At 38.9% G+C, this 26,866-nt stretch overlaps 1 protein-coding gene across 4 annotated transcripts in view; it reads left to right on the forward strand.

Moving 5' to 3' along the window:
• st3gal4 (ST3 beta-galactoside alpha-2,3-sialyltransferase 4) overlaps nt 1–5,464 on the forward strand; it is a 31,857-nt gene extending 26,393 nt beyond the window's left edge. For all 4 annotated transcript variants that reach the window (XM_031743605.2, XM_031743606.2, XM_031743607.2 and 1 more), the window contains 2 exons: nt 4,528–4,683; nt 4,782–5,464. In XM_031743605.2, coding sequence (XP_031599465.1) covers nt 4,528–4,683; nt 4,782–4,871 — 246 coding nt within the window. In that variant the 3' untranslated portion in view covers nt 4,872–5,464. The remainder of the gene's footprint in view (nt 1–4,527; nt 4,684–4,781) is intronic.
• Nucleotides 5,465–26,866: the final 21,402 nt, after the last annotated feature.

A 26,866-nucleotide genomic window follows, 5' to 3' on the forward strand; every position in this document is an offset into this window, starting at 1 on the left:
ATTTTTTTTTTCCTATTATCTCTTTTATTGAGACAGCAGTTGAACATAACAGTAGTATAACTTTTTACACTGTCTTTGCTGTCACATTTTTAACTTATAATTAAAAATAAAGAAAAAAAAGGAAAAGAAAAAAAAGAAGATATTTTATAAATATCTTGCTGCATTTTGTATAAGTTCATACTCAAGTTTTAAAAAACAAGAGACTGAAGCTATTCTGTTATACCTGTATGCAAAAAATACACTCCACCCAAAACATTTTATAGTTCAGCAACACTGATCAGTCTAATAAATTTAAACCTACACCATCCTCCCTATTCTGGTATTTTAAAGAGTACTTACCTACCTAACTAATAGGGTTGCCAACTCCCAGCAAAAATATTAGGGAACCACCCGCCGCCCTTAATCGATGTAACCAACTTTAATTTAATGCAAGTGTAAAACAAATGCACAGAAATCAATTATTTTTCTACAATAATTAAATAGATTCAACATTTTTCTTCAACAGAATTGCAGACTGCACAGATGGTACCTTCCCAAAGGAAAAAGTACTATAGCTTACTAGGGTGTATATTAGACTTATTAGTTACTATATACAATAATGGATTTCTATACATTTAATCAGATGACCACTTTTGTTGTAAGATTCAGATAATTATTTATTCAAAGTTTTTAAATGACATAACAAAGAAAAGTATTTCCTTGTCCCCCCCTTTCCCTGTTAATGCCCTACCTGGCCCCCGACAACACTTTGCTAGACCCGCCCCTGCACAGTTACCAGCTGTCAGCTACACAGAAAAGGATCCTGATGTTATTTGTCTCTCAGAAACAGTTCATAACTTCCCTTCAACTCATTCATGTCACCTAAAAGGTAAACCTGTTTCTCCATCACCTGTTCAGCTCTGATGATTTAGTAAGGACATCTCCTGGTTTCATCTTCATGTTTCCCTCTCACCACATATCCAAACGGATATCATGACCAGCAGCTTTTACAGCTGTGGCTCCAGCAAACATCAGCTGATACTAGAAAGTAATATTAAATAAATTCTAACAACAGCTTATCACGCTTAAACGTGCTGCTGTTGTTTATCCGCTGGTCTCCCCTTTCTAGCTCAAAGTGGGCGATAAACAAACAAGAAAGACGGGACTTGTGGTAGAAAAGCCGATCAGCTGATCATTGATCAGTTTCATGTTTGAAGTAATAACAGAAGAGGAAGGGGGAGCGAATGAGAGAGGTAGATGCAACTGCGCAGCAAAGACAGAATAACTCCAGCTTTGTGTCTATTTTTTAATTCTAGCTGAAGTACGGGACAAATCGCTTCCTTTTCACCTCAGTATGGAACTCCGATGGCCAGTCCAGCTGTGGCTCAATATATCAGTTGTTAAGCTTAACGTGGAAATACTATGCTGTTTATGTCAACATGCGTAACTATGTTGCTTGCTCGGAGAGTAATCACAATCAGGTTGATTTGCATGTTGTTGCTTATTGCCGCATCATCTTTACCTTGGCGTTATTCTTTCTTAACCTCTGTCTGTCTCTGTGTGTGTATGGATGGTATGGTGTTATTTGATGGGGCGCAACAATTATGTCTTTAAGTCCTTCCTTTTTGACATTGTGTCAATAAAAAACAGCAAACTTCAGCTTTTATCCATGTGCTCATTTTAGTTAATTGAGTGCATTTTATTCCTCTGGAAGCAGTTCAACATTCCCAGGGTACAAACGGTCATATGAAGCAGGGTATACACCTCCTAAATTTCGCCTGTGCATTCATCCTGAGTGTACGGGCAAATAAGCGGCTGAATTTCAAAGAAAAATATGAACTGGTTAAACAAACAAGAAACTGAAAGCATTAACTAGTTTCACAGGCTGTGCCCAGGTCTGTTATTTAAATAGAGACATGTGCAGTATCACAGAAACATCAGACCCTTAGCTAAAGTTCACAAAACCGTTTCCATGACCACCAAACATAGATAAAACAGCAAATCTGACAGCATGCACACAGACAAACAATGTTTCTGGTGAATGCACAGATCTCACCGATTCCAAAAGTGCAAGTTTCATCATGACCCGACCAAAATTCACTGAGCCAGCAGCAAAAGAAGACCAAAACTACACTTCACGTTTGAAAAACACTAGCATGTCTGTCTTACCTGTGTTGTATTGCTACCAAAAAATCCACCGTGATACAATCGCATTTCCTGCACAGCTCCATCTCCCAGTGTGTTTCAACAGCAGTTTCCTGTCATAAATTCCTACTTTCTGCCATATTCGATTCTTTACGCATGGACGCATTACGCACTAATCTAGAATTTGTTAGAGTACGGCTGTCTGCTTTTTTATTTTTTTGTTTTGCGGAAGTGACCTACAGCAAGAAATCAAGAAAGTCAAATTTCTGCTTTTCAATACCGAAGAAATATCAGCTCTCACAGGTGGTGCCAAATTTTGCTAATTTGCAAAAGGCTTAGCTATGTCTCTAATCAAACTTCTGTAACTTTGCTCTGTTTCACTTCAGTTGCATTGATCTTTTCACGGGTAATGTCCATCTGCTGAGTCATGGTTTTCTTCAGTTTTTGATCTACTGCAGCATGTTTTCAGAGGGGGTGTTATATGCTATAGGAGACACAAAAAAATTAGGCCAGGAAAGAGTTCTTCATCTTTTTCTGTGTTCCATCCTCAGTTACTTTGACACAGTGTCGCCTGCTGTGATGCTTACACCTGTGATGTGATTAAGGCTCACAAGTGTTAACTTTATTTTGATATCAGGATGGTTTTTTTAAGAAACAAGAGGTTGCAGATGCTGTTGTGCTGACATTTCACTAAATAAGCTTAAATACTTTTTCATTGTTAACTTTTGATGAAAAACAGTGAGGTGTTAATGTTTTCTGACTCCTGAAGGGAGGCGTGCCAGAAAAAAGTTTGAGATCTGTTGGTTTAGACATTCAGTAAGCCCCCTTACTAGAAAAAGAAAAACATATTGGAAGTAGGCTAATGTACACTGGTGCATTTACCAATGGAGCATTGCATAAGAAAAAAAATTTCCTTTCATGACTCTCACAGAAGGAATTTGATGATGATTTGGAAAGATGAAGAATAAAAGGTTTTTGGTAATGTGGGTTTTATTTTGAAAAGTGAAGTAGAGTTTCTCTGTCTTCAGGTCATATGGAAATAATTCTTCTTCTTGCCTCTGTGAGCACGCGTAATCATAGTCAGTCATACAGGGAGTGGCAAACAGCAGAGGGGAATTTCTGTGGACAGAAAGAGCTAGCCGGGAATAACACAACAAACATGTCTCCTCTCATTAAATCTCACATTACCTTGAGTTTTAGTTTTTCCTTAAAGAGGCAAAAAGAAAATATCAGCAGGCGAGGAGATTTGCCTCCTGCATGTTCTTTCGTCATTGTTTTTTAAGCAAAAGCCAATTAAGGAATGTGACATGCACTAAATGTGAAGGGAAATGTATGTCACCGCTGTTTGTGGGCTGTTTTTCTGTCGGGATACACAGGAAAAAAGGTCATGAGCTGGAATCGAATTGTAGGAATTAGTCTGTCCTTTTTATAGAATTAGTCCACCTGGATTTCATCACAACAGACCAGCTTTCAGCCAAATCTTGAGTTTTGTATGTCTTTGTAATTAACTTGCAGCCACACTAAAGCCTTTGCAGGTTAGTGTGTGTGCACCTGTGCATTAGTGATAAGCTTCAGCATTTTCACTTGCAGGACTAGGTATATCTCTGTCACAAGGACTTTAGACATTAAACTCATCCTTTACCATGGCACACCCATGTTTACTCTGCATATGTCCATTTTATGTTATGGCAGAGGCTTTATGCATGCAGTAACCATCAATTTTTCACATATACAATTTTTTCCTTTCCTTCCTCTCGATTACTGTGAAAAAGACTAATTTACTGTAAAAGGCGGAGGGTTTAAATGCTTTGAATCACTCTGCTTGAAAACACAGCAGTACTTTGCTTGAGAACAACAGTCTCAGAGCTGCAACTGAATTTCAAAATAAAATGTGAAAATACTCTAGTTTTTCTGTTTTTAAGAGTTTAAGTTGATTGTTGTGCACAAGTTTAAATTCTACTGGAAGAGGACGTGGTTGAAATAAAAAACATAGAAACAAAACTGTGTTTGCATAAGCCATGTGGGTGATTCGGTAAAGTTAGGCATGAGACTGAATACTGCACATGGAAATGCTTGTGTAAATAAACGCATGTAAATCTGCAATTTCCCTCTGTTGCCATCTAGTGGTGAAATCAGAGGCATCTTTTAAGTTTCAGTTCCAAAGCCATCTGGAGATTGCTTTTACATCATAACCTCTTTTGCACAACCAGCAAAGCTCAGCATGTACATTTTTTTCATGCTTTAAGTAACTCTCCTTTTATAAAGTTAATTTGATTTGTACAAACCTGTTTTTTTTACTTGTTTTTATTCAGGTGTGCAAGGTAAAAATCTTTCAGCTCTTTTATTTGGGGTATAGGAAGGTACAGGAAGAAGTGGGCTGTCATGATCTCTTGCTTGTTGCAGATCCCAGTGCATCCTACCACCGGTATACTTGCCATCTTTGTTGCTCTCAACTACTGTGACGTGGTCCACGTTGCTGGATTCGGATACCCTCGCTCAAAGAGCCAACAGCAACAGCCCATCCATTACTACGGATATGCCACCATGAAGTCTATGAAGGTGCACGGCCACCTGTAGTGATATACTTTGTGTTTTAACACACTCACTGGCAAAGCTTTACATTCCTGGAATACTAATGCTCCTCCGCTCTGTTACAGAATTCTTACCACGACCTCAATCATGAAGCTGAAGCCTTAAAAAGACTGGAGGATTCGGGAACCATTCTCTACCTGCATCCACATTTATGATACACATTCATCTCCATTTTTTGGGGGGTCATCTGACTCAGATCTTAATGTGCCTTCTGCGCTGGGATATGTGAATTTTGCTGAACGTGACAATCCTGGCACCTTATGTGTGTTTTTTTTCTAAAGTAAAAAAAATAGAGTGATTTAACCGCTTTCCAATTTTTCTTTTGCTTTGGTGATGTGGGTCAGCATTTTTTTTTAAGAATATTCAACTCACTAGATAAATAAACGAATAAATAAAATTCTGAAATAGAAAAAAACTGTCTTAACACAAACAGCAATCCAGCTGTTTGTGTTAAGACAGCTGCAGCAAACTGGTTTTATCAGTCGATGTCTAGTCTTGGTGCTTGTTGTTTTTCGGTTCTTGTGATGAACTGAGTTGATGGAATGAAAACAATTTAATCAAATGACAATTTTGCTCATTTGTTATACTTTGACTACGGTGATTGTTTCAGTATTTAATTTATTTCCTTTTTTTATCATATACAAATGGTACCACTGGATATTTTGTAATGTACAGAATAAAATACATTTGTAAATTAAAGGTGATCAAAACTGATCATATTTGATTTTTCAGACTGAGTGAACCACCAGTGAACAGTTGTTTTGCCTTTTCTTAATATTTTATTCTATTTAAATATTGCTGTTTTTGTCACTAGATGGCAGTAAGTCTCCATTGCATGCATAATATACAGAAGCCAGTCTACTGCACTGCACATGGTGCAGTCATGCAGCAGCCCGCCCCTCAAAGTGCCTGGGGTAACAGGAACAGTAAAACTAGCACTAGTACATGTGCTAGTGAACACGTGCAGTACGAACATCTGGGAAACCAAAAAACTCGCACTCAGACCTAAAAACTGGGAATGACTAAGATACATTTGCTGCGGGTGACGTGCCAGTGATGCTTTGTGCTCTCTGTAGACACCAAGCCTTCTATTAATGTTACCGTGAATGGAGCCAGGCCCATGGCGTTCGAACTGTGCTCATTCACAGGGTGGTACATCCTCAGCTGTGACAGGGACCGGCTCATCTGCTTATGTCAGTTTAATGGCAGACATATGCTGCGTTTTCAATTACCCCAGTAAATGCTGTAATACAGCCACTGCTACAGCTTTGACTAATAGTAAAAGCACACTCGCGCTGTAGTTTCTCCAGATGTGAATGTGGTCTGCGAAGCTAGAGCGATATCACACCTGAGTGCCGTGTTGTGCCTTCTGAGCAGCAATGTAGACATTCTCCTCAAGGTCACACTGCAAGCGGGATACCTTTATGCTGCAAATATGATTTACTGCACCTGCATAATAGCAGAACCCACCACATGACCATGAACGGATATTTTTACTACTACAAACTCAGTGTATTTGCTGTGTGGCTCATGTCCACATGTTTTGCCTGCATATCACCCGAAGGAGGACAGTCCTTTTTTTCAATAGAGTAGAAACGAACGTCATGCACTTATCCCTTTGTTCGGTGCACTCAAATTGACAGTTGCTAACTGACACACTTGCAAATGAATCTAAAAGCAAAAACAGATTTACAGTATAATCAGATTTGACTCATGCATTATTATGTGGATGTCTTTAAGTTGCAAGGTAAACAAATATCTAGTACCGGCTCATTTCATATGTGCAGTGTTGCCATAATTAAGAACATCCTGTCTCAGAATGATGCAGAAAAACTAGTTTGTGCATTTATTTCTTTAAGGCTGGATTGCTCTCATTCCTTGTTGTTGGGTTTTCCTAAAAGCTCACTGAAATGCTTGATCCAAAATGCTACTGCATGAGAAACGAGAAAGGGAGGTTATATTTGTCTAACATTAGCTTCTCTTCGCCTTCAGTAAATTTAGAATTGAATTTAAAACCCTTCTTCTCACGTATAAAGCCTTGAATGATCAGGCCCCATTATCTCTCAAAGGCCTCACAGTGCACTTCTCTCTCAGACAGCGTGCTTGTGGTTCTTAGTTTCCAAAGGAAGAATGTGAGGCATAGTCCTGTCCTGCGGAGCATGCTCACAGTTTGGGTTTTGGAAACAGACATCTTCTTTACTTTCAAAATTAGACTTAAAACTTTCCTCGTCTTATAAAACTTAGTATTAGCGATTCATCAGGTCACCCTGGATCATCCCTTAGTTATGCTGCTCAGGCTGCTTTGGGACTTCCATGATTCCATGATCCCGATACTTTTAAATTCCAGTGTGTCAATAACCATTCTCTTCTTTCTTCTGTAGTTTTCCTTGACATTGGTGCTACTTGCTGTTTGTTGTCTCCCTTTGCTCCACTTAAAAAAAACAAAAAACTGCTCTTTCCTCCCTCTGCCCGACTGCTTGTGACAGATGGCTACCCTTTCCTGAGCTCAGGACTCAGTGTTTAAAGGAAGTCCTTCTTCCTCATCACTGACAAGTGTTTTTCCTCATGGGTTATTATCAGAAGTTATAGAGTGAATAGAGCATATCATCCTACATCCTTCACCCTCAGAATTTCTCAAAACAACTCGCATTCATTATTGTTTACATGATTACACACCATATGTTTAATCTCAAATGGAGAAGAACTTTTTTACACAACTACTTCACATCGATCTGTTTATTTTGAGAATAAACAGATATCTGTTTGAATTAATGCGTTTCAGAGCTCATTAAAGAATGAGCCCCATCACACTCGATGGGGTATGCATGCTTACACAACAGGGGGTTACATAACTGAACAAGGTTTGTGTGATTCTTTGTGTGCAGGCTGTTTATATGACAGCTGCAAATCAGGTCACACTTTTCACGAGACTGTATAGTACGATGAACACTTTTAAACATCCGGTGCCACAGTGTATTACACGTACAGTGAGTTAGTAAATTTTTTGCATGACATAAATGTTGTGTTTACAAGGTTCTATAATAAAAGGAGCAAATTAGTACATGCTGTTACCCTGTCAGACCAGGGGTGCCGCTAATGAGGCTGGGTAAGAGAGAGGAGAGAAGAAGAAAGTAGAGCGCGTTAACCAAGATGGAGTGCTGCTGTAAAGCCTAAAATAAAGTGTTGAACCCAGACGTCGCCTCCGCTGCCTGATTTACAAACGCAACAATAAACTCTTAACCCCGTTACTAACGACACTGCGCCATACCAACTGAGCCCTGCAAGCTCACCTGTGCATGTAATGTTGACCGAATGAACCCAAAGTTGTACTAAACCATTAAAATGCATTTAACATGCACTGTTAAAAAAAAATATTAGAAAAACAGTAATATTCCGGCAGCTGGGGCGCCAAAATAATACCAGAAAATAACAGAAAATAACTTTCTCATAAAAATACGGTAATTTTCAGTAATGACAATACAGTTTGTTGCCCTAATTTTACATGGGATTTTGCCTTTTTCAAGTGCTTTTAAACATGAAATTAGGAACATGTTAATGTGATTAAACAATGAAATTACCTATAAACAAGGTCAATGAATGTGGCAATATGAATAATAATACTTAAATGTACAGAAATATACAGTTAACAGTTGGTTTAAATAATAATGGATTGCATGCCTGGGACAGACTGACAGAGGCGAGGCTGCCATATCGCACCATCGGCCCCTCTGGCCATCACCAGTAGGCGGTAGGTGAAGTGTCTTGACCAAGGACACAACGACCGAGAGTGTCCGAGCCGGGGCTCGAACCGGCAACCTTCTGATTACAAGGCGAACTGCCAACTCTTCAGCCACGATCGCCCTAAATAGCCGTAATAATAATAATTATTTGATGTAAAAAAAAAGTTTATGAGAATCATTTTATATATTTTTCCATAGCATTACATTTGAATTTAACAGTTCAATCTTTCAAATAACAGACACATATTTGTGAAATCATGATACATTTGTGAATGTATTTTAACAATCTAAATATGCATATGTACAGACAAATACATTTAAAAATTTAATGATATTCTAGAAGAACAGAACAAAACTGTAAAATACACAGTCAAATACTTTCATATTAGGATTTTTTTTACAGTGTGCACAGTTTTGAACTTCATGCAGACTCCCGTGGACATCGTGATCCTAAATGCATTGGCTTGTAGTTTACAATGCATCTGTTTAGGAAAAATGACGCGGTGGGGGATAAATACTGTGCCACTGTCTAAGCACAGTCTCATACAGGCCAACGTGCTGACAGTGTGGTTATTACCATATATCTCATTACACCATCTGCTCAAGTCACTGTGCTTTCAGACTGCACGAGCAACATCTTACTTTAAAGCAGTTGTTTTCTAATTAGACGTCATGAACCAAAAGAGAATTTTGCACATGCTGCATGCTAGCAGTATAATACTAATCTTTTTTAACATTTTAAAAGTAAGCAATGTGATTAAAAAAAAGAGAGAAAAGCAGATTTTAGTGCTTTATGCTTGTAAATTTTAAGAGTTAGAAATTTGTACTAAGCTATAAAAAATGAGAAGTCCATAGTAGCCTACTGAAGACTCCTATGGACTACATCTTTCTCAGCATTGTTGCAAAAGGAAAACACACACACTGTTTATTGCATCTTTAGTGTGGGATGCTTCCGGTGTAACATGCGATATGTCATCTATATTCTATATAAAACATTGACTCTGTTAAGGGAAAAGGATAATGAAGTATTTGTCAAAAAGTCACTTGAAAATGACTTCAACCATTTTATTTATAAAGCACCAAATCACAACAACAGTCGCCTCAAAGTGCTTTATATTGCACAGTAGATCGTACAATAATAGATACAGCGAAAAACCCAACAATCATATGACCCCCTATGAGCAAGCACTTTGGCGACAGTGGGAAGGAAAAACTCCCTTTTAACAGGAAGAAACCTCCGGCAGATTCAGGCTTAGGGAGGGGCGGCCATCTGCTGCGACCGGTTGGGGTGAGAGATAGAAAACAGGATGAAAGACATGCTGTGGAAGAGAGACAGAGATTAATAGTGTGTGAATGTGTGTGTGAATGGGTGGATGTCTGGATATGTAAAGCGCTTTGGGGTCCTTAGGGACTAGTAAAGCGCTATATAAATACAGGCCATTTACCATTTAATAACAGGTATGATTCAATGCAGAGAGGTCTATTAACACATAGTGAGTGAGAAAGGTGACTGGAAAGGAAAAACTCAATGCATCATGGGAATCCCCCGGCAGCCTATGTCTATTGCAGCATAACTAAGGGAGGATTCAGGGTCACCTGGTCCAGCACTAACTATATGCTTTAGCAAAAAGGAAAGTTTTAAGCCTAATCTTAAAAGTAGAGATAGTGAATGATGAAATGAAGCTTATGTGTAAGCTCAGTAAGATAGATTTGCCATTGCCCATCTGCATCCTGGGTGTCTGGCTGCTTTTCTGTTCTTTACATGACTTTACATGACTACTGCTTTTCCAGTCTGTCAATGCTGACATTGTGTTTTCCTGTCTGTTGAACAGTAGGTATCACTCCCAAGAAAAAAAATGGAGTTATGCAGTATGTGATCTGTTAATTCTTACATGCAGCACCTGGCCCACAATTTTTTTCCTATTTCACAAAAAAATAAGGCGCAGCATCAATGCACAGTGTGTCTGTGTGAGGAGGCCAGTGGACAGTTAAAGTGGGAAGAGGTGGAAGATGTACGGTATGTAGCTGGCTACCTAGTGAGAGGGCATCTGGCTTGGCTTGGTGATACTGTAACACCCCCACAGCCCTGAGAGCTGCCGTGAGTCAGGTGCTCAAACATTACACTACCATGGGAACTGCGAGAATGAGCAGGAAATAAGACAAGTGAGGTAGAAAAAAAAGATAAGCAGCTTTTCTACAGCGTTAGTTTTGCTTTTCTGCTTTTTTTTTTTTTTTTTTTCAAAAAGCTCCATTTCCTGTTTTCAGACCATCCAAAACCAACTGATTTCCCTTCCTACAGAAAGGCTTTATGCTAAAAAAGAGAAATGTGCAATGCACAGTTTTCTTGCGTAACTGACAACAACGGATGTCAAAAATAGCAACAGACTGAGAAAGAGAGAAAAAAAATAGAAATAGACTAATTCACAACACTTTATGCTAAGTGTTTCCTTGTATCTGCTGCACAGCCCGAAAGGTCAGCCAGCTCAGCTGATTTAAAGGCTAACACAGCGTCATTGTTTCCTAACAGGCAGCCAGAAAGAGGATTTTATGTTCGTGCCTCTTTTGTTTTTAACTCATTATAAATTACACAGCATTATGAGTTCAGTGCAAAAGCTCTGCAGATGTTCAAGTTTGAAAGAAAAGAAATTCATGGATGGTAAAATATCAGTGAAGGTCATCTCATGCTCCAAAGAAAACTAGAAGTTAATGTGAGACGAAAACGCTTTTTTTTTCATGCACTGATCAGCTGCGAGATATTAGGATTTTTTTTTTTGCACATAACACGTTTAGGTCTTCTTTTTTTTTTTTTTTTTTTTACTATTTTAATACTTTGTATATTCAATGTGTATGCAAATATGTGACTGTTTAACTTAAAAACACCTCATTTTTGTATTACATATAAACATAACTGAGGAGGTTTCATGATAATATCCTGTCGTGAAATGTTTTCCTTATTCACATATCATATATCCCTATAAAAGGTCATTGGGGTAGTGCTAATAGATTTTTCATCGATTTCAAAAAAATGTTGTTCTTTAATGTAATATCTCTAATGGAGAGATATCAAGCTCATATACAGCCCACTTTGATTTTAAGTGGGCTGGACTATTACTATTAGGAAAAGCTGTCAAACATATGAAAATAGAGGTAAAAGTCCAGTTTATGCCCCCTTTCCCATTTTTCTAAAGCCATCTAGTGAGCCAGATCAGAGTCTTTGCCAGTCTTTATATAAACATAACCTGGCTCCCCCCCAATAAGGGAGCCATATGTTTGACACCCCCCTAATGCATATTAATGGACTTTTACTTTTAAAATTTGCACCTGAGATATAAATAATAATCATGTATCTACAGCTTTTCCTAGGAAAATGAATCAGCACCAGTACCTTCTTTTCAAATGGCCAACAGCTAGCTGAAAGCTGGCAGATATTACATATGCACTGCTTAAGAACACACAATGGTTTATATAATATATCTAGACAAAATACACAGTGCTTGTTCTTTTTACAAGACCTTGCTTCTCAGATTTGTGTATTGGCGTGACGAGGCAAAATAAACCCGTAGGCTCAGCCATCCCTGCTTCAGCAGGGCAATAGTCGGAATGTGGCACAGATATATACACTTGTAAGATGGCTATCTTATATGATACCTCTGTCTTAGATCATTTTACAAGTAATGGAACATTAACCATAAATAACAAGAAATTATTTAGGCAACAGATAAAATAAATAAACAATGGCTGTCTCATGATAAACCTTGGCTGAATAGGCAGAATAGGGAAAGTGAGGCAGCCCCTATTTCTCTTTTCCCAACTGCCAAAATAGGCTTTTTTCCTGAATGACCTTCACATGCAAACTGTGGATGCACCGTTTGGATGCACCAGTGTGCTCTGGCTCCATTTCCACGTTCTCTACGTTATCCCACTCTGCACATTGAGTGTGGCTTCAGCAATCCTGTTCTCCTCTTGTTATGCCAAAGAAGGTGGAGCTTTTATCCTGGCACCACTCTGTCTGTCAGTCTGCTGGTACATCTGTCTGCTGGTCCCGGAGCACTGAAGGCATCAGGGTGTGCTTCTCGTCCGTAACGTAGGACCTATTTTGTTTCATCAGGCAGAGCCTCACATGTGCTGCATGACCTGAAAGCTGCAGCGGGCAGCTTTGCACTGCAGTGGCAGAGTGGAGTGGGAATATTTTTGGGGTGAGTGTTCTGAGTACTCACCCCCTCCAATACTGAAAATCTAAAAAGTGCATGAAGTGAATGTGAAACAGAATACAGCCTGTACTGTTAATCTACCCTTTAACTTGATTTCAAATCTTTTGCATATTTCAATAATGGTTAGTATTCAGCTATTCCTGTGGCTATTTATGGCATGCCCCACATTTGCTGAGCAAATATTAGCAGTTCGGAGTTTAAAATATGCACCAATGCCAAACGCAAAGGCAAAGGCAAAGGCAGACTGGAAACTCTGCTCTCCTAAAGTCAGCTGAAGAACTTGGGTAATGCTATCAGTTACAGTAACAACCAAACTTGCAGCAAACATCAGAGAAATGAGAAAGAAGATGAGTCCAGAGCTAACCCGTGGAGATTGTTCCCATGCATCCTCAGCGCCCTCCAGTGGATCACGCAGGGCAGAGACTCTGTGCTGGCCGACCCGGCCAAGACGACGTTGGCGGTTAAACAGAGTGTCACGGCCAAAGCCGCTCCCCTCCGTGAGGCCGCTGAGATCCACGTCCTCATCACCGGAAGCCTCCACCTGGTGGGAGGAGCTCTCAAACACCTGGACCCAGCAATACATGGAGAGTGAAAACAACAGAAGCTCTTGTACAGGTACAGGATTTTTCTCACCACTTGACAAAAGCTGATTCAGTGCAGGGTGAGGCCTTTGGAGAGTGAGCCACCCCTGGGCTTGCGTCTACTGAAACCCTCAAAGACCACCTAACCATTTGGTGACAGTGTACCAATTCACTGTGATCTTATCGAGAAGATGGTATAAGAAACTGTGCATGTAACAATTCTTAATATCAAGAAATGCTGCTTGAAACACCTTTGAACAAGTTGCTTCATAATATCCATCCATCCATCCATCCATCCATCCATCCATCCATCCATCCATCCATCCATCCATCCATCCATCCATCCATCATCCCTCTCTTCCAGGATTCACAATTATGCATCTATAGTTTCTATAGTTCACCAAAGAGTTTAAGTTTTTGGTTTTGTTCGCGCCTTTCTGTCTGTAAATCTGCTAAACTCGTAATCTTTTGAATAAATTTCTTTCTTATTGGTCAAAAATGGACAAAAAGCCAAATAACTCCGGCTTTTGTCCATTTCTGTATTTTGTCCACTCTGGCTTTTGACAAAATACAGAAATTACTGTATAAAGATTTAAAACATCATGTCACACTTGACCTCTGACCTCTCCTTCAAGGTCAATAGAATGATCTGAAGGTTCAAGTGATAATAATGCTATATAGAGCTATTAAAAATGATATTTTTTACCGCTTCTCAACCGCAACCAGTGGTTACAGAGGGTTGCCCTTACCTGAACCTGGTTCTGGTGGAGGTTTTCCAAGTATTTGTTCATAGCGGGTTCATCTGATTGTTGGGGGTTTCTCTGTATTATTGTAGGGTCTTTACCTTACAATATAAAGTGCCTCAAGATGACTGTTGTGATTTGGTGCAATATAAATGAATCTGAATTGAACTGAATTCTTACTCCCATTGTTTGTATTGGCAACATATAGGTATACAGGGTATCATATATGGGGATTCCAAATATCACAGTACTTTGAACCTCTGACCTTGAAGCCCTTTAAATACATACACATTTATATACATGTACACTGTTGATGAAGTATAATTTTTGTTTGGAAAACAAAATAAATTTTTTAATCTTAAGAAAAGTGATTTTGGAGAATCTCTAATTTGTACCAGCTATCAATCATCAAGTGCCATGTGTCCACACTTTGTAGTATTAAAATTCTTTCGTGAACTCCAGTCAACTGTTGGGTCAACTCTTGCTAGCAAAAAGAAATGGGTGACATTTTTTTCTGGAACTGGCCTCTTCAAATGAGTGAGAAGAGCACAGAGAAAATAGAACCACAAAAAACTCTCACATGAAGCAACCAAACAAAGGATGAGTGTGTCTGAATGGGTAGCAGTGTTGTCCATTCAGATGAAAAAAACTAAAGAGGATCAATGAATGAAAAAATGAATGGCTGTTCAGAAGTGTAGAAAACTTTTAAATGAGCCTGCAGCAATAAACTGGCAATAAAACCAGACATTTAAAGATATACCCAGAATATTCAGAGTTTAAAGTCCACCCCAGGCTTTCAGCATACAGACCGTACACCTCCAGAGTGAAAATCTCACATTAAAACTGCTGCAGAACACCTGACACGTCGTGGGACGGACGTCACCTCACTTGGTAAAGAAGAAAGATGGAGAAAGAGAGTGATGGGAACACATGGTTTGATTTGCACTCATAATTTATCATATCTAGTTTTATACAGGACCTCATTATAGCTCGTTAGATTTGACAGCAGAGAAGCTATTTTAAAAGATCAGACATTTTCAGGGATTATCCACCTTTCTTCCCTCCCCACTCCCTAATATGTATATTTTTTTTACCACTGAATACCTCTGCAATATAACTGTACACAAAATGACTATGTTTTGGATGTGACGATAAAAGCACTACACAGCAGAGATAGTTATTTATGTTTCTTGTTCCTTTATGGAACACTAAGAGTATCTGTTATTGAATAAAATTGTTTGCTGACACATGGGAGCATTTCACTCATCAGACCTTGTTGACTGTAAATCAAGACGAATAGTTGGAGGATACTGCTCATGGGAGGTGTCATGTGGTCCCTGATCTTACTGTTATTATTATATAAAGATAAATAAAAGTCTGCATCTGTGCAAATATTGTTAGCTTTTTAGTTTTTTTTTTCAACTTTTCTCTCTCTGTGTTTCTCTCTAAACCTCTCTCAGACTTGCTATCTATAATTGCACCGCCCGTTATGCTTATGGGGATTTGTCTCGTAATATGCACTTACATAACAATGTGATTTCTCTTTTTCGACATTCAATAGACTTTTTTGGAGTGAGCTGAAGCCTTTCGTACCTGTCAACCACCTCTCAACACGGTAATGCCCACCCACGATACCAAGAGGTCAATTCTCTCTTTCTCCTCTCCCTGTCTGTTTGACTAATGACCATACAAAACAATGTAAAAATACAACCAGAAGTGGAGTGTTTCATAATGCCTTAAATCCCCCCTCCTGTCTAAATGATATTCACAAACCAATCCGCTGACTTCTGTAAAAGAGGTACTTTGGAGAAACCACTCTGTTACGTTAAAGGGTGTGTGTCTATTTTGCAAACGGGGTTTTCGGCTGTTTTGAAGTGTGAAAGTGAAAATGTCGAATGTCACAACACTTTTTTGTGCCAATTTTAACTGATGCCACATTAAAAAAGCATGTATTCGCAAGACTGCTCAGAAAGCACATAATGAAACATTTGTAATGCCGGTAAGCTTTCCACTTTTGAGCAACTGAGATTTCAGCAGACTATTTTCCATATTCCTGTCTCTTTTTTGCCCTATATGCACAAGAGAGCAAAACTCTGTCATACTGTAAGCCCAGCTTCGGCCATCTGGGGCTAACTTGAGAGGGGTTCAAGTTTTTTTCTCCCCGAGCTTTCGAATGACAGTGACGGATGATTCTGTCATTAGAAGCTGTGGAGCTCATCTACTGACCCTGTTTGCTGACTTCTGTTAACCGCTTGTTTTCAGCCTGCCCCACAAAAGGTGTAATCATTTGTGAAGAAGAAGTCAAGGTCAGTCTGTCTTTTGTTTTATTTCACTGCAGCATCACAATTGCAATACATATTTATTATGTGTTAGGTCTTAGCTAGACCATAAAATAAAACCAAGGGTGCAGTGGGTGAAACTACTGCAATGAAATAATGAAGCTCATGTTAAAATGTCTGACTTTCCAGCATGGTATGAGGGATGGTGGATAAACAGAACTCCCCTTGCAATGCATCACACTTTAGGTGCTCCTTTGACTTAAAAAAAAAAAAAATACAAACGAAAAAAAGATGTTTGTTTAAAATGCAAATCCAGAGAACTGTAATGTCATGATGACCATGCCCGTCCTTTATTTACACTACAGTCTCTGGTTATCCTCTGCATACGTGAAAAGTGAGGGCCACGTATGTTAAGCTTGGACAAGCAGTTCTTTGTGTTTTCAGTAGCTCATTCTACCATGCACATGGTATTCAGAGGGAGATCATATCTGCATATCTTGCAAGGAAGGCAAATGAAATAAAAACCTTAACTAAGCGTGTTGTTTTTGTTTTCTTCTTTTTTTGTTTTTTTACCCTGGGTGGTTTCTAAAAGAAACCTTGTGAAACCTCAGTATGTTAAAACAATCTGAAAGCTCTAATGCTATGTACTGTGTCCCATGTTACCATGACTACAAGCAAGGAAACAATAAAGCATGCCATGTTTATCGACAAAATTGCTTTTGCTTACAGTGTGATTCTGGGTCATGTCATGATGCACATGAAGGATGACTTTCTCTTGTCAGTGCACATGTATTTGTATTTTGACCTAACTCTACACTGTATTGTCCTACATGGGTCTAAAAACATATTTTGCATTTGAAAAATGCCTGTTTGCTTAAAGCCTGTCTCCAAAACGTACTTTTCTCTGTAATATTTTCCCTCATTGGATTGTATAATTCAGCCATATATCAGAGAGTATAAAAACAGTGGGTATCCTGCTCTTGTCATGTATTTCCTTCCCCTGAATGAAAAAGAAAATGAGCAACTGAGATTGTGCAGACTAGCATGTTTAACCACTCCAAGGGCACGAAACAAACTCGCCTGGACTGAATTTCTTCCATATCCAGTCGTCACAAAATGCCTTCAGGTGTCATCTGTTAGCCCCGCTATTATCACAGTAATATCAGTTTCAAATGACATTTTTAAAGTCACTAGAACAGTGGGGCTGAATTACAACCTCTGAAGAGGCTCCGTGCAGGAAGCAGGCTCATGCAAATTACAGTGTGTGGCAGCTGTAGGTATTTTATCCCTTTTCTAAAGAAGACTTCAATATATAAATATATAAAAATATAAGAAAAACTTTCTGATGAGCACCTTGCAATAGAAGATGAGGAAGTGGAGGGATTTGGGGTAGAGAAAAAGAAATGCTTAGAGTCATGTGGAAAAGAAAGTACACAATTTTTAAATTGTAAGACTTTATCAGGTCATAATAAGAAGTCATCTGGTCCCTACTAGGTTTTAAAATGAGGTAAGTACCTGAGTTGGACAGCAACACATGCCGTATTACACTATTTCATTATTTGTATAACAAATATCAAGCCAAAATGCAGAAACAGTGTAGGGAACACAAAGTAAACCCTAGTGCTTACACGGGATTTAAGAGGATAAGTACTAAGGATTCACGCTGCTAATGAAATTCATTGGAGTAACTGATCATCATTAAAGGTGAGCACATGTATAAAAGCATAAGTTTTGACTGTTTACTGGTCTAAAGCATTCAGGAGTTAGAACAACTGTGTTGTGGTAAAGTGGTGCTAAAACGATGTTATGATTGTAACACTTAATATGCTAACAAAGGTACAACTGGAAAAAGAACAGAGTTAGGCATTGTTTGGAAGGATTGCCAGGAGAACCACAAGACATCTGGAACATGTCCTTTGGACTGAGTTGACTTGTTTGGCCATAAAACAGAACATATGAGCACAAACACCTCACACCAACTGTTAAGCACGGTGATGGAGACGTGATGATTTGGGCTTTCCACCTACAGGTCCTGGAAACCTTGCAGTGATTGAGTTGACCGTGAACTCTGTATGCCAAAGTTTTCCAGAGTTAGTGTGAGATCATCTGTCTGACGATGTGAAGTTTCACCCAAACTGGGTCACGCAACAGGACATAAGGTTTGCTAATAAAACCACACAAGATCAGAAACTATTTAATAATCAGTCTGGCAGAATTTCTCTAAGTCTGACCTCTTTTATTAATAGAAAATTACAGTTTCATAAAATGATCAGGAACATGAACAAGAAAGAACAACTTTTTTTTATTAAATAAAAACAAATAAACAAAAAACAAACAAAACACTGTAACCCTCACTGAGTTAATGAGAGCGAAAACATGTCTAGTGTGATGCTATGTACTATGTCTTATGGGTGCAAGGAAGCAATAAATCATGCTGTGTTTGTCGACAAAATAGCTTTTGCTTACAGTGCAATTCTGCTTTATGTCATGATGGACACGAAGGGTGACTTTCTCTTGTCAGTGGACATGTCTTTGCATTTTGACCTGCCACTAGAATAACCACATTGTCCTACAGGGGTCTAAATACATATTTTACAGTTCGGGAAATGAATAAAACATCAAAAGCCTGTCTCTAAAAAAGTTACTCTTTTCAATTGTTCTAAAAATCTTTGTGCTTAATTTGTTTTACTGTTAAATGTACAACATTATACATTAAAAATATGAAATGCAAATCCAGAACACCTCATGTCAGATATCTACTGGAGGAGGTTTCTGGGTGAGAATTGTCAGTTTTACAGTTCAGCTGTCAGTAAAAAAACAAACAAACAAAACGTTTTTACCAAAGTGTCAGGCCTGTCACTGTTAACGTCAGTCGTAACGTTATCATCAGTGTCAGCGCTGACAGTATTACAATTCTTTTACAACAAGGACCTGTGTCCTGGCTGTGTTTTTGAAATCAGAGGAGAAGAAGCTCAGATTGAGCACGCTCTGCACTTACACTTGTGTCAATCAGGTTGCTGTCACTGGGTTTAGTTTTGTCATTACAAGATCAATAATTCACATCTTATATTTTAATTTTAATTTCTTATAGAAATGTATACATTTTTTGCATGTCTCAGTATACAAATATATTTTTGTGGCCCTTGTAGTTAATGGTAATGAAAAGTATCTCACTCCAGTTTAATGGGTTGCAGCTTGGCAGCTAATTAGATAATAGCCCTGGGAGCTCAGTGCATCCCAGTTTATCTAATGCAAAGCAAAAAAGAAGCTTATTAAGAAGCAAAAATCCTTAGCAAACATAATATAGCATAAGCAGCATGTTTAGAAAAGCATGCTTTAGCTTGTTCACCTTCAGTGAAGGTGCAAGCCAACATGTGTATTCATAGCTGGCAGGGTGTTCTTGTCTGTGCTGACATTATTAAAACCGTGATGTCACTGCATTAAATAAGAATATGTATATCAATGTATGGTCATCTTTTTTTCTGTCGCCTACGAACTCTGATATAAATATTCTGTTGAATTAATGCAAAATGAAGATCATTTGCATTACACCACGATAATACCAAAGTTTGCAATAGTTTCTTTTTATTAGGGAGAAAGAAGAAAGAGGCAAAATTTTAATCCACTATCTTATTTTGTTTTTGAAAAACAATGAAAAATATAATATATATGAGGACATTTTAAAGAAGAATTGGTGTGAAGTTGCTGACATTCTTTTAAACTGTCATTTAGGCTCCCCTAAACTTTGCTTTCCTCTGGGACTTTCTCTTTTTCTCTTGTTATACATAAGATCTTGTGTGAGTATGTGTGACTAGTGTGTGCATGTGTATGCACTGGTCTCACAGGACTGAGTTAACCCAGGGGCACCGAGCTGGTGAGGAGCAGCTGGAGATACTCTTTCCCTTGGTCCCTGCCCCAATTAATTAGCTTGGACTTGGATGTATTCACACTCACAGAGACACTCAGGTATGCAGGGTATAACTGCAGATTTTATGTTCTGACTCTAACTCTGGGAACTGTTAAAAGAATAAAGCATTTGGAAAAACAAAAGGTTTACTTTATTTTTTCAGCCTGATATATGGTCCCCTCACTTGCATGTCTTTGGTCCTCATATTGAGACTTCTAGTGAACAGCACCTGGGATCAGCTTCAGATCTTTTATATGCCTAATGTCTTATGTAATTATAAGGAAACAGACCCCCCAGGTCTCACCATGAAACTTGTTTTATCTATCTATCTATCTATCTATCTATCTATCTATCTAACATCTATTGAACCGCTATCTATCTATCTATCTATCTATCTATCTATTTATCTATTTATCTATCTATCTATCTATCTATCTATCTATCTATCTATCTATCTATTTGCTGGCAGGGGGAAAGCAACAATACTAAACTGGGAAATATAAACGATATTGAACCACACAAGGAAACACACAGCTTGAGGGACGATACAGTGAGAAACTTTAAATACACTGGGAAGTAACGAGGGAATGAGACACAGAAGGAGGGCATATGGACTGACGAGACAGGGAACAATACAAAGACACGGACCTTCATATTTGATTTACCAACTTTTCTTCTGACGATGCTGTCTGTGTTGAGCGCTCAGTGGATCTGCGTTCGACTTATCCGCCAGTGTTGCCAACTTAGCGACTTTGTCGCTATATTTAGCGAGTTTTCAGACCCCCTAGCGACTTTTTTTCTATAAAAAGTCTTATTTTCGCTGAACCCAAGTGGCTATATAAATAAATAAATGAATGAATGAATGAAAGAAGCCACTGCTGTTCTAAAAGTTTTATCCTATATACTTTATCAGTAAACTTAACCAGTCTTTGGTAAAGCTGGACTATGGTAAAGGTGCGCACTTTTTCATATTAATACAAAAAAGCCAATCTCCTAATCTATAGTGTTGAACTTGCACCACCCTAGGCTTCTCAATTATCACTTAACATTTTAACAACTATTCAGATAGAGGGAAAGTATGATATATTCATAAGGCACTGATCTACAGTGGCTTGCAAAAGTATTCGGCCCCCTTGAACTTTTCCACATTTTGTCACATTACAGCCACAAACATGAATCAATTTTATTGGAATTCCACGTGAAAGACCAATACAAAGTGGTGTACACGTGAGAAGTGGAACGAAAATCATACATGATTCCAAACATTTTTTACAAATAAATAACTGACGAGTGGTGCGTGCGTAATTATTCAGCCCCCTGAGTCAATACTTTGTAGAACCACCTTTTGCTGCAATTCCAGCTGCCAGTCTTTTAGGGTATGTCTCTACCAGCTTTGCACATCTACAGACTGAAATCCTTGCCCATTCTTCTTTGCAAAACAGCTCCACAATTGCCCTGTGATGGCCTCAGAGGTTGTCTAAGAGAATGTTGGGAGCAACAACACCATGAAGTCCAAAGAACACACCAGACAGATCAGGGATAAAGTTATTGAGAAATTTAAAGCAGGCTTAGGCTACAAAAAGATTTCCCAAGCCTTGAACATCCCACGGAGCACTGTTCAAGCCATCATTCAGAAATGGAAGGAGTATGGCACAACTGTAAACCTACCAAGACAAGGCCGTCCACCTAAACTCACAGGCCAAACAAGGAGAGCGCTGATCAGAAATGCAGCCAAGAGGCCCATGGTGACTCTGGACGAGCTGCAGAGATCTACAGCTCAGGTGGGGAATCTGTCCATAGGACAACTGTTAGTCGTGCACTGCACAAAGTTGGCCTTTATGGAAGAGTGGCAAGAAGAAAGCCATTGTTAACAGAAAACCATAAGAAGTCCTGTTTGCAGTTTGCCACAAGCCATGTGGGGACACAGCAAACATGTGGAAGAAGGTGCTCTGGTCAGATGAGACCAAATGGAACTTTTGGCCAAAATGCAAAACGCTATGTGTGGCGGAAAACTAACACTGCACATCACTCTGAACACACCATCCCCACTGTCACATATGGTGGTGGCAGCATCATGCTCTGGGGGTGCTTCTCTTCAGCAGGGACAGGGAAGCTGGTCAGAGTTGATGGGAAGATGGATGGAGCCAAATACAGGGCAGTCTTGGAAGAAAACCTCTTGGAGTCTGCAAAAGACTTGAGACTGGGGCGGAGGTTCACCTTCCAGCAGGACAACGACCCTAAACATAAAGCCAGGGCAACAATGGAATGGTTTAAAACAAAACATATCCATGTGTTAGAATGGCCCAGTCAAAGTCCAGATCTAAATCCAATCGAGAATCTGTGGCAAGATCTGAAAACTGCTGTTCACAAACGCTGTCCATCTAATCTGACTGAGCTGGAGCTGTTTTGCAAAGAAGAATGGGCAAGAATTTCAGTCTGTAGATGTGCAAAGCTGGTAGAGACAGACCCTAAAAGACTGGCAGCTGTAATTGCAGCAAAAGGTGGTTCTACAAAGTATTGACTCAGGGGGCTGAATAATTACGCACACCCCACTTTTCAGTTATTTATTTGTAAAAAATGTTTGGAATCATGTATGATTTTCGTTCCACTTCTCACGTGTACACCACTTTGTATTGGTCTTTCACCTGGAATTCCAATAAAATTGATTCATGTTTGTGGCTGTAATGTGACAAAATGTGGAAAAGTTCAAGGGGGCCGAATACATTTGCAAGCCACTGTATGTGACGTCTAAAGTGGAGAAAATTGCAAAAACCTAAACTTTCCTCTAGACCTCTAAATAATTATTCCAAAATAACAGCGAATGCTGTAGATGTATTGTCTTCAAACAACATTACAAAACTTTTTTCCATACTACTCCACAAATGAGGACAGGCTGTTATTAGTAATAGTAACCCAGCACCAGTTCTACAGCCTGACTCATTGCGTAAGCAGAGCTAGAAGTGATGAGCACATCAGCTCATGCTATCTGCCTCATTTCTTCTTCTTTGCCATTTGTTTTGTTCTCTATGTTTCTTTCCCTTTTATCTATCAAACAGCTCAGATGTCTGCCAGTCTGTATTACAGCAGTGTCCTAGTTTACTTTCCCCCCAGCATTCTAGCCTTGCCACACTCAGTGCTGTAAAAATCAGCCAGTGTATACAAAGCAGAAAGGATAAGTAAGGTATTTTCCTACACTGTCCTCCAGCAGGTAGGCCTGATCAAGCTTTGCTTGGCAGTGAGAAATGATTACTGCAGAAGGCAAACATGAATTTCAATTTTACGCTTGGGTCCAACTAAATATTGCAAACACGTTCATTTGAAGTCTTCAGATGAAAAAGATGTTTAAAATGTATTATCTTAAGGCAGCGTGTTTGATCATCTTATACTTTGCAGTAAATAACAGGATTAGTGCGTCATATTCAGGATTAATATTGTTGTTGAATACATTTGCAGCTGTGTTAGACTGACAGAAAAAAGAGTTGTGTTCTTCTTACTTCAAATGCATTTTCTTTTCCCCCGTCTCAATTACTTTCCAGGTTTATATAGCTATAGGATACATTTAGAGGAAGCCAAGTGTAACTGATGGGAAGAATTGGCAGTGATGCACAATTTCACCCATATTTCTGGCTCAATATAAACTACCATCTGTCTGCATTTGACTGACAGCTGTCGCAGAAAGAACAGACTACTGGGAGACACAGAGAGAAGGGCTCAGGGTGTAATAAGACATACTACAGTAAAACCAGGCAGTAGATGAAAATAGCTGAAGTACATATTGACTATCAACTGGTGAGGTGTGTGAGATTTGGGTGGAGTGAAGGGTGGAATCAGAGCTATTAGACAGGCTCTCCACGTTCAGCTTGCTAAATGAAAACGCTGGCTAATAAAAACTAAGCCACAGGGCCGTATTTTATTCTGTTAGCCTCACATCAAAAGGTGGCTGTCAGCTGTAGCTGGGTTATCCATTAATTATCATATGAATGAGTAGGCCACTACTGGAAGATCACAGATAGGCTGTCATTTTCTTTGGCCAAATGACTTTGTTAGAGGGTGGTTGGTGTAGAAAAAGTGAAGGAGTTAAAGCTCCAGTCCAGATAATGATGGTGTCACAGATAGTTAGACTTTTCAGTACTACAGCTCAACTTTGGTAGCATGTTTGTTGGCAGGTATCCAAGTTGTAAATTATCTTTACACACACACACACACACACACACACACACACACACACACACACACACACACACACACACACACACACACACACACACACACACACACACACACACAACAGAAAACAGGTACTTTCAGCTATCAAATTCATTGTTCAAACATTTGGACACTTCTCAAACACAGCTGTCAGACTGACAGTTACTCTGAAATAGAAGCGTGCCACACTGTGCACAGGGAGCCACACAAAGCCCACCGTGATTTTCAGTAGACACTTTATACAATAGTTCCTTCTGAAACGTCTCTCCCCCCTGACTTTTACCTAATATTTTAGTTAATTTGCATTTTGCACATTTTCTCAAGCACACACCAGCGGATAAAACTTACCTACATTAGGGGAAACAGGCTTTTATGTTTTAAGAAGTTGGAGAAAAAAAGAAGAAAGAAAATTGCCTTACTGCAAGTAATCATCCTCATCTCAAGCACCACAGGTTCCCAAGAAAAGAAGGGAAAAAAAGAGCTTAAGGACAGCATATGAAATTTTTAATACTCAGCCAGCATAGTCTCTTTGCCACCTCGTAGTCAAGTTGAGGCCTCAGCATGTGTCATAATAGGATGCAGGAAGACTTGAGGCTGAAACAGCAAGGTATGCAGTGCAGGCCAGTCTTCACAGATTATGGGCTTGGAGATGTTTTCTAAATTAGGCCTCTCATCTGCACCATTTCCACCACCACCCTTCCCCTTCCTTAACTCTCATACCAGTGTGGTAAATTCTGATTTCAAATTATACCAAGACACTCAAATTGTGTCTTTAAATAAAACAGAAAGAGTATAAAAATTAAAGAGTGGGGGAAAAATGCCCTAGAAGGAGAATAAAACATTGGTACCACAAGGCAGTAAATCTTAGCTCAAATCCTGGGTGAGCAAATACATTTACTCTTCATCCATCAAATTCAGTCTTGACAGTTACATTAATCAGAGTTTGGGCCAGCATTAATTAAAGGTTGTGTTACCTGTAGCTCCTCATCTTTGGAGTATTACTTTGCCTGTCATACCTGCTGCTTCACATATTTTTCATTTGGTAGTTTCCTCCCTGCTACCTTCATTTTCTTTGATTTCTCTTTACTGGAATTATGTTACTATAGTGTTATTCATCCACATCATTTTCACAGCGACATCCAGAAGTAGGCCACAAGATGACAAGTTGAAATCTGTTTTTCAATATATATGTAAATACACATGTATGCATTGTATCGTCACCTATATCAATCAGAGAAGCCAATAAGTTGTTGCACTCAATTTAAGGGTCAATTGGAAGTCTTTGGTGTTTTAATGAGAAACAGTAATAATAACTGGTGTTGCCTCTCTGATAGGTTATTAATCATTTGGTGCATGTAGCTGTCATGTTTAAAAAACCTGGTACAATTGTTGTAGTCAGTGAGAGAAACATCTGAAAAAAACTGGCTGGGAATTTGTATTTCTTGCACAGCTGATCCAAGCCAAAGCAGCTCACACAAGTGCTGTAAATGGGCAGGAATTTCAGCCATTTAGATCTGGCACGCTGAGCAAAACAGACTGCGCTGATGGAGAATATTACCTTTTCAGCTGGAAGGAGACGAGACAGTTATTTGGTGATTCTGTCTGTGCCAGCAGGGAAGTGTCTAGTCGAGTCTCTGATCAGCTAAGAAACAGTTCACAAACACAAACCCACGGGAAGAGATTTATGTCATAATACTGTGTACTTGTTTAAACTATTTATGAATGGGTTTCATGATGATTGCAGTTGAAAGCGCCACGATTATACACTGCGGTTGGCAGTAATTTTAGTGCCATACTTTAAAAACAACACTTGCTGAGAGAAAAAGAAAAGCACTAACAGACAAATAAGTACAAGCATAAAAAACAACTGTGATCTAAATAAAGAAAACACAGGCAGAAACATTAATTAATAATTAATTTAAACATTTCATTTTTCTGTTCCTTATAGAAGCAGCTTTTCACGGTACAGCATTACACAGTAAGTGTCACCAGGGTCTCATATGAACTCATCAAGTCATATGACATTGTCCTGATTACTCTGTCACACTGCAGATGGCTGACATCTCCTTCACCCGTAACATCTACCCAGTGGGAATATGCATGGATTTAGGATGACATTAACAGAAGCCATCAAAAGACATCTGTCAGATGGCACATTAGTGTTTTTCAAACTACCAAATCATGTGAAGCCATTGTTGCTTTGTCATCATTCTGAATGCCACCGCCATGGAGGACAGAAGCTAAAGCAATTAAAGGCATTTGTGTGAGAGATTAGTTTTTAAATCTAGTTAAACAGCAAAAACACAACTTAAAACCTAACATAAGACCACACCATACAGCATAACAACAGAGATAAATATGAGATCTATTGTCTTTGATGAATAAATATAATGATTGCAGAAATATTAAATTAAAACAAACAAAAAAATAACTACAAAAAAACCCGCAGTTGTTCATATCTAATTTAGGGAACCTTTTCCCAC

Source organism: Oreochromis aureus, linkage group 14 (assembly GCF_013358895.1).
Source record: "Oreochromis aureus strain Israel breed Guangdong linkage group 14, ZZ_aureus, whole genome shotgun sequence".
NCBI classification, from domain to species: domain Eukaryota; kingdom Metazoa; phylum Chordata; class Actinopteri; order Cichliformes; family Cichlidae; genus Oreochromis; species Oreochromis aureus.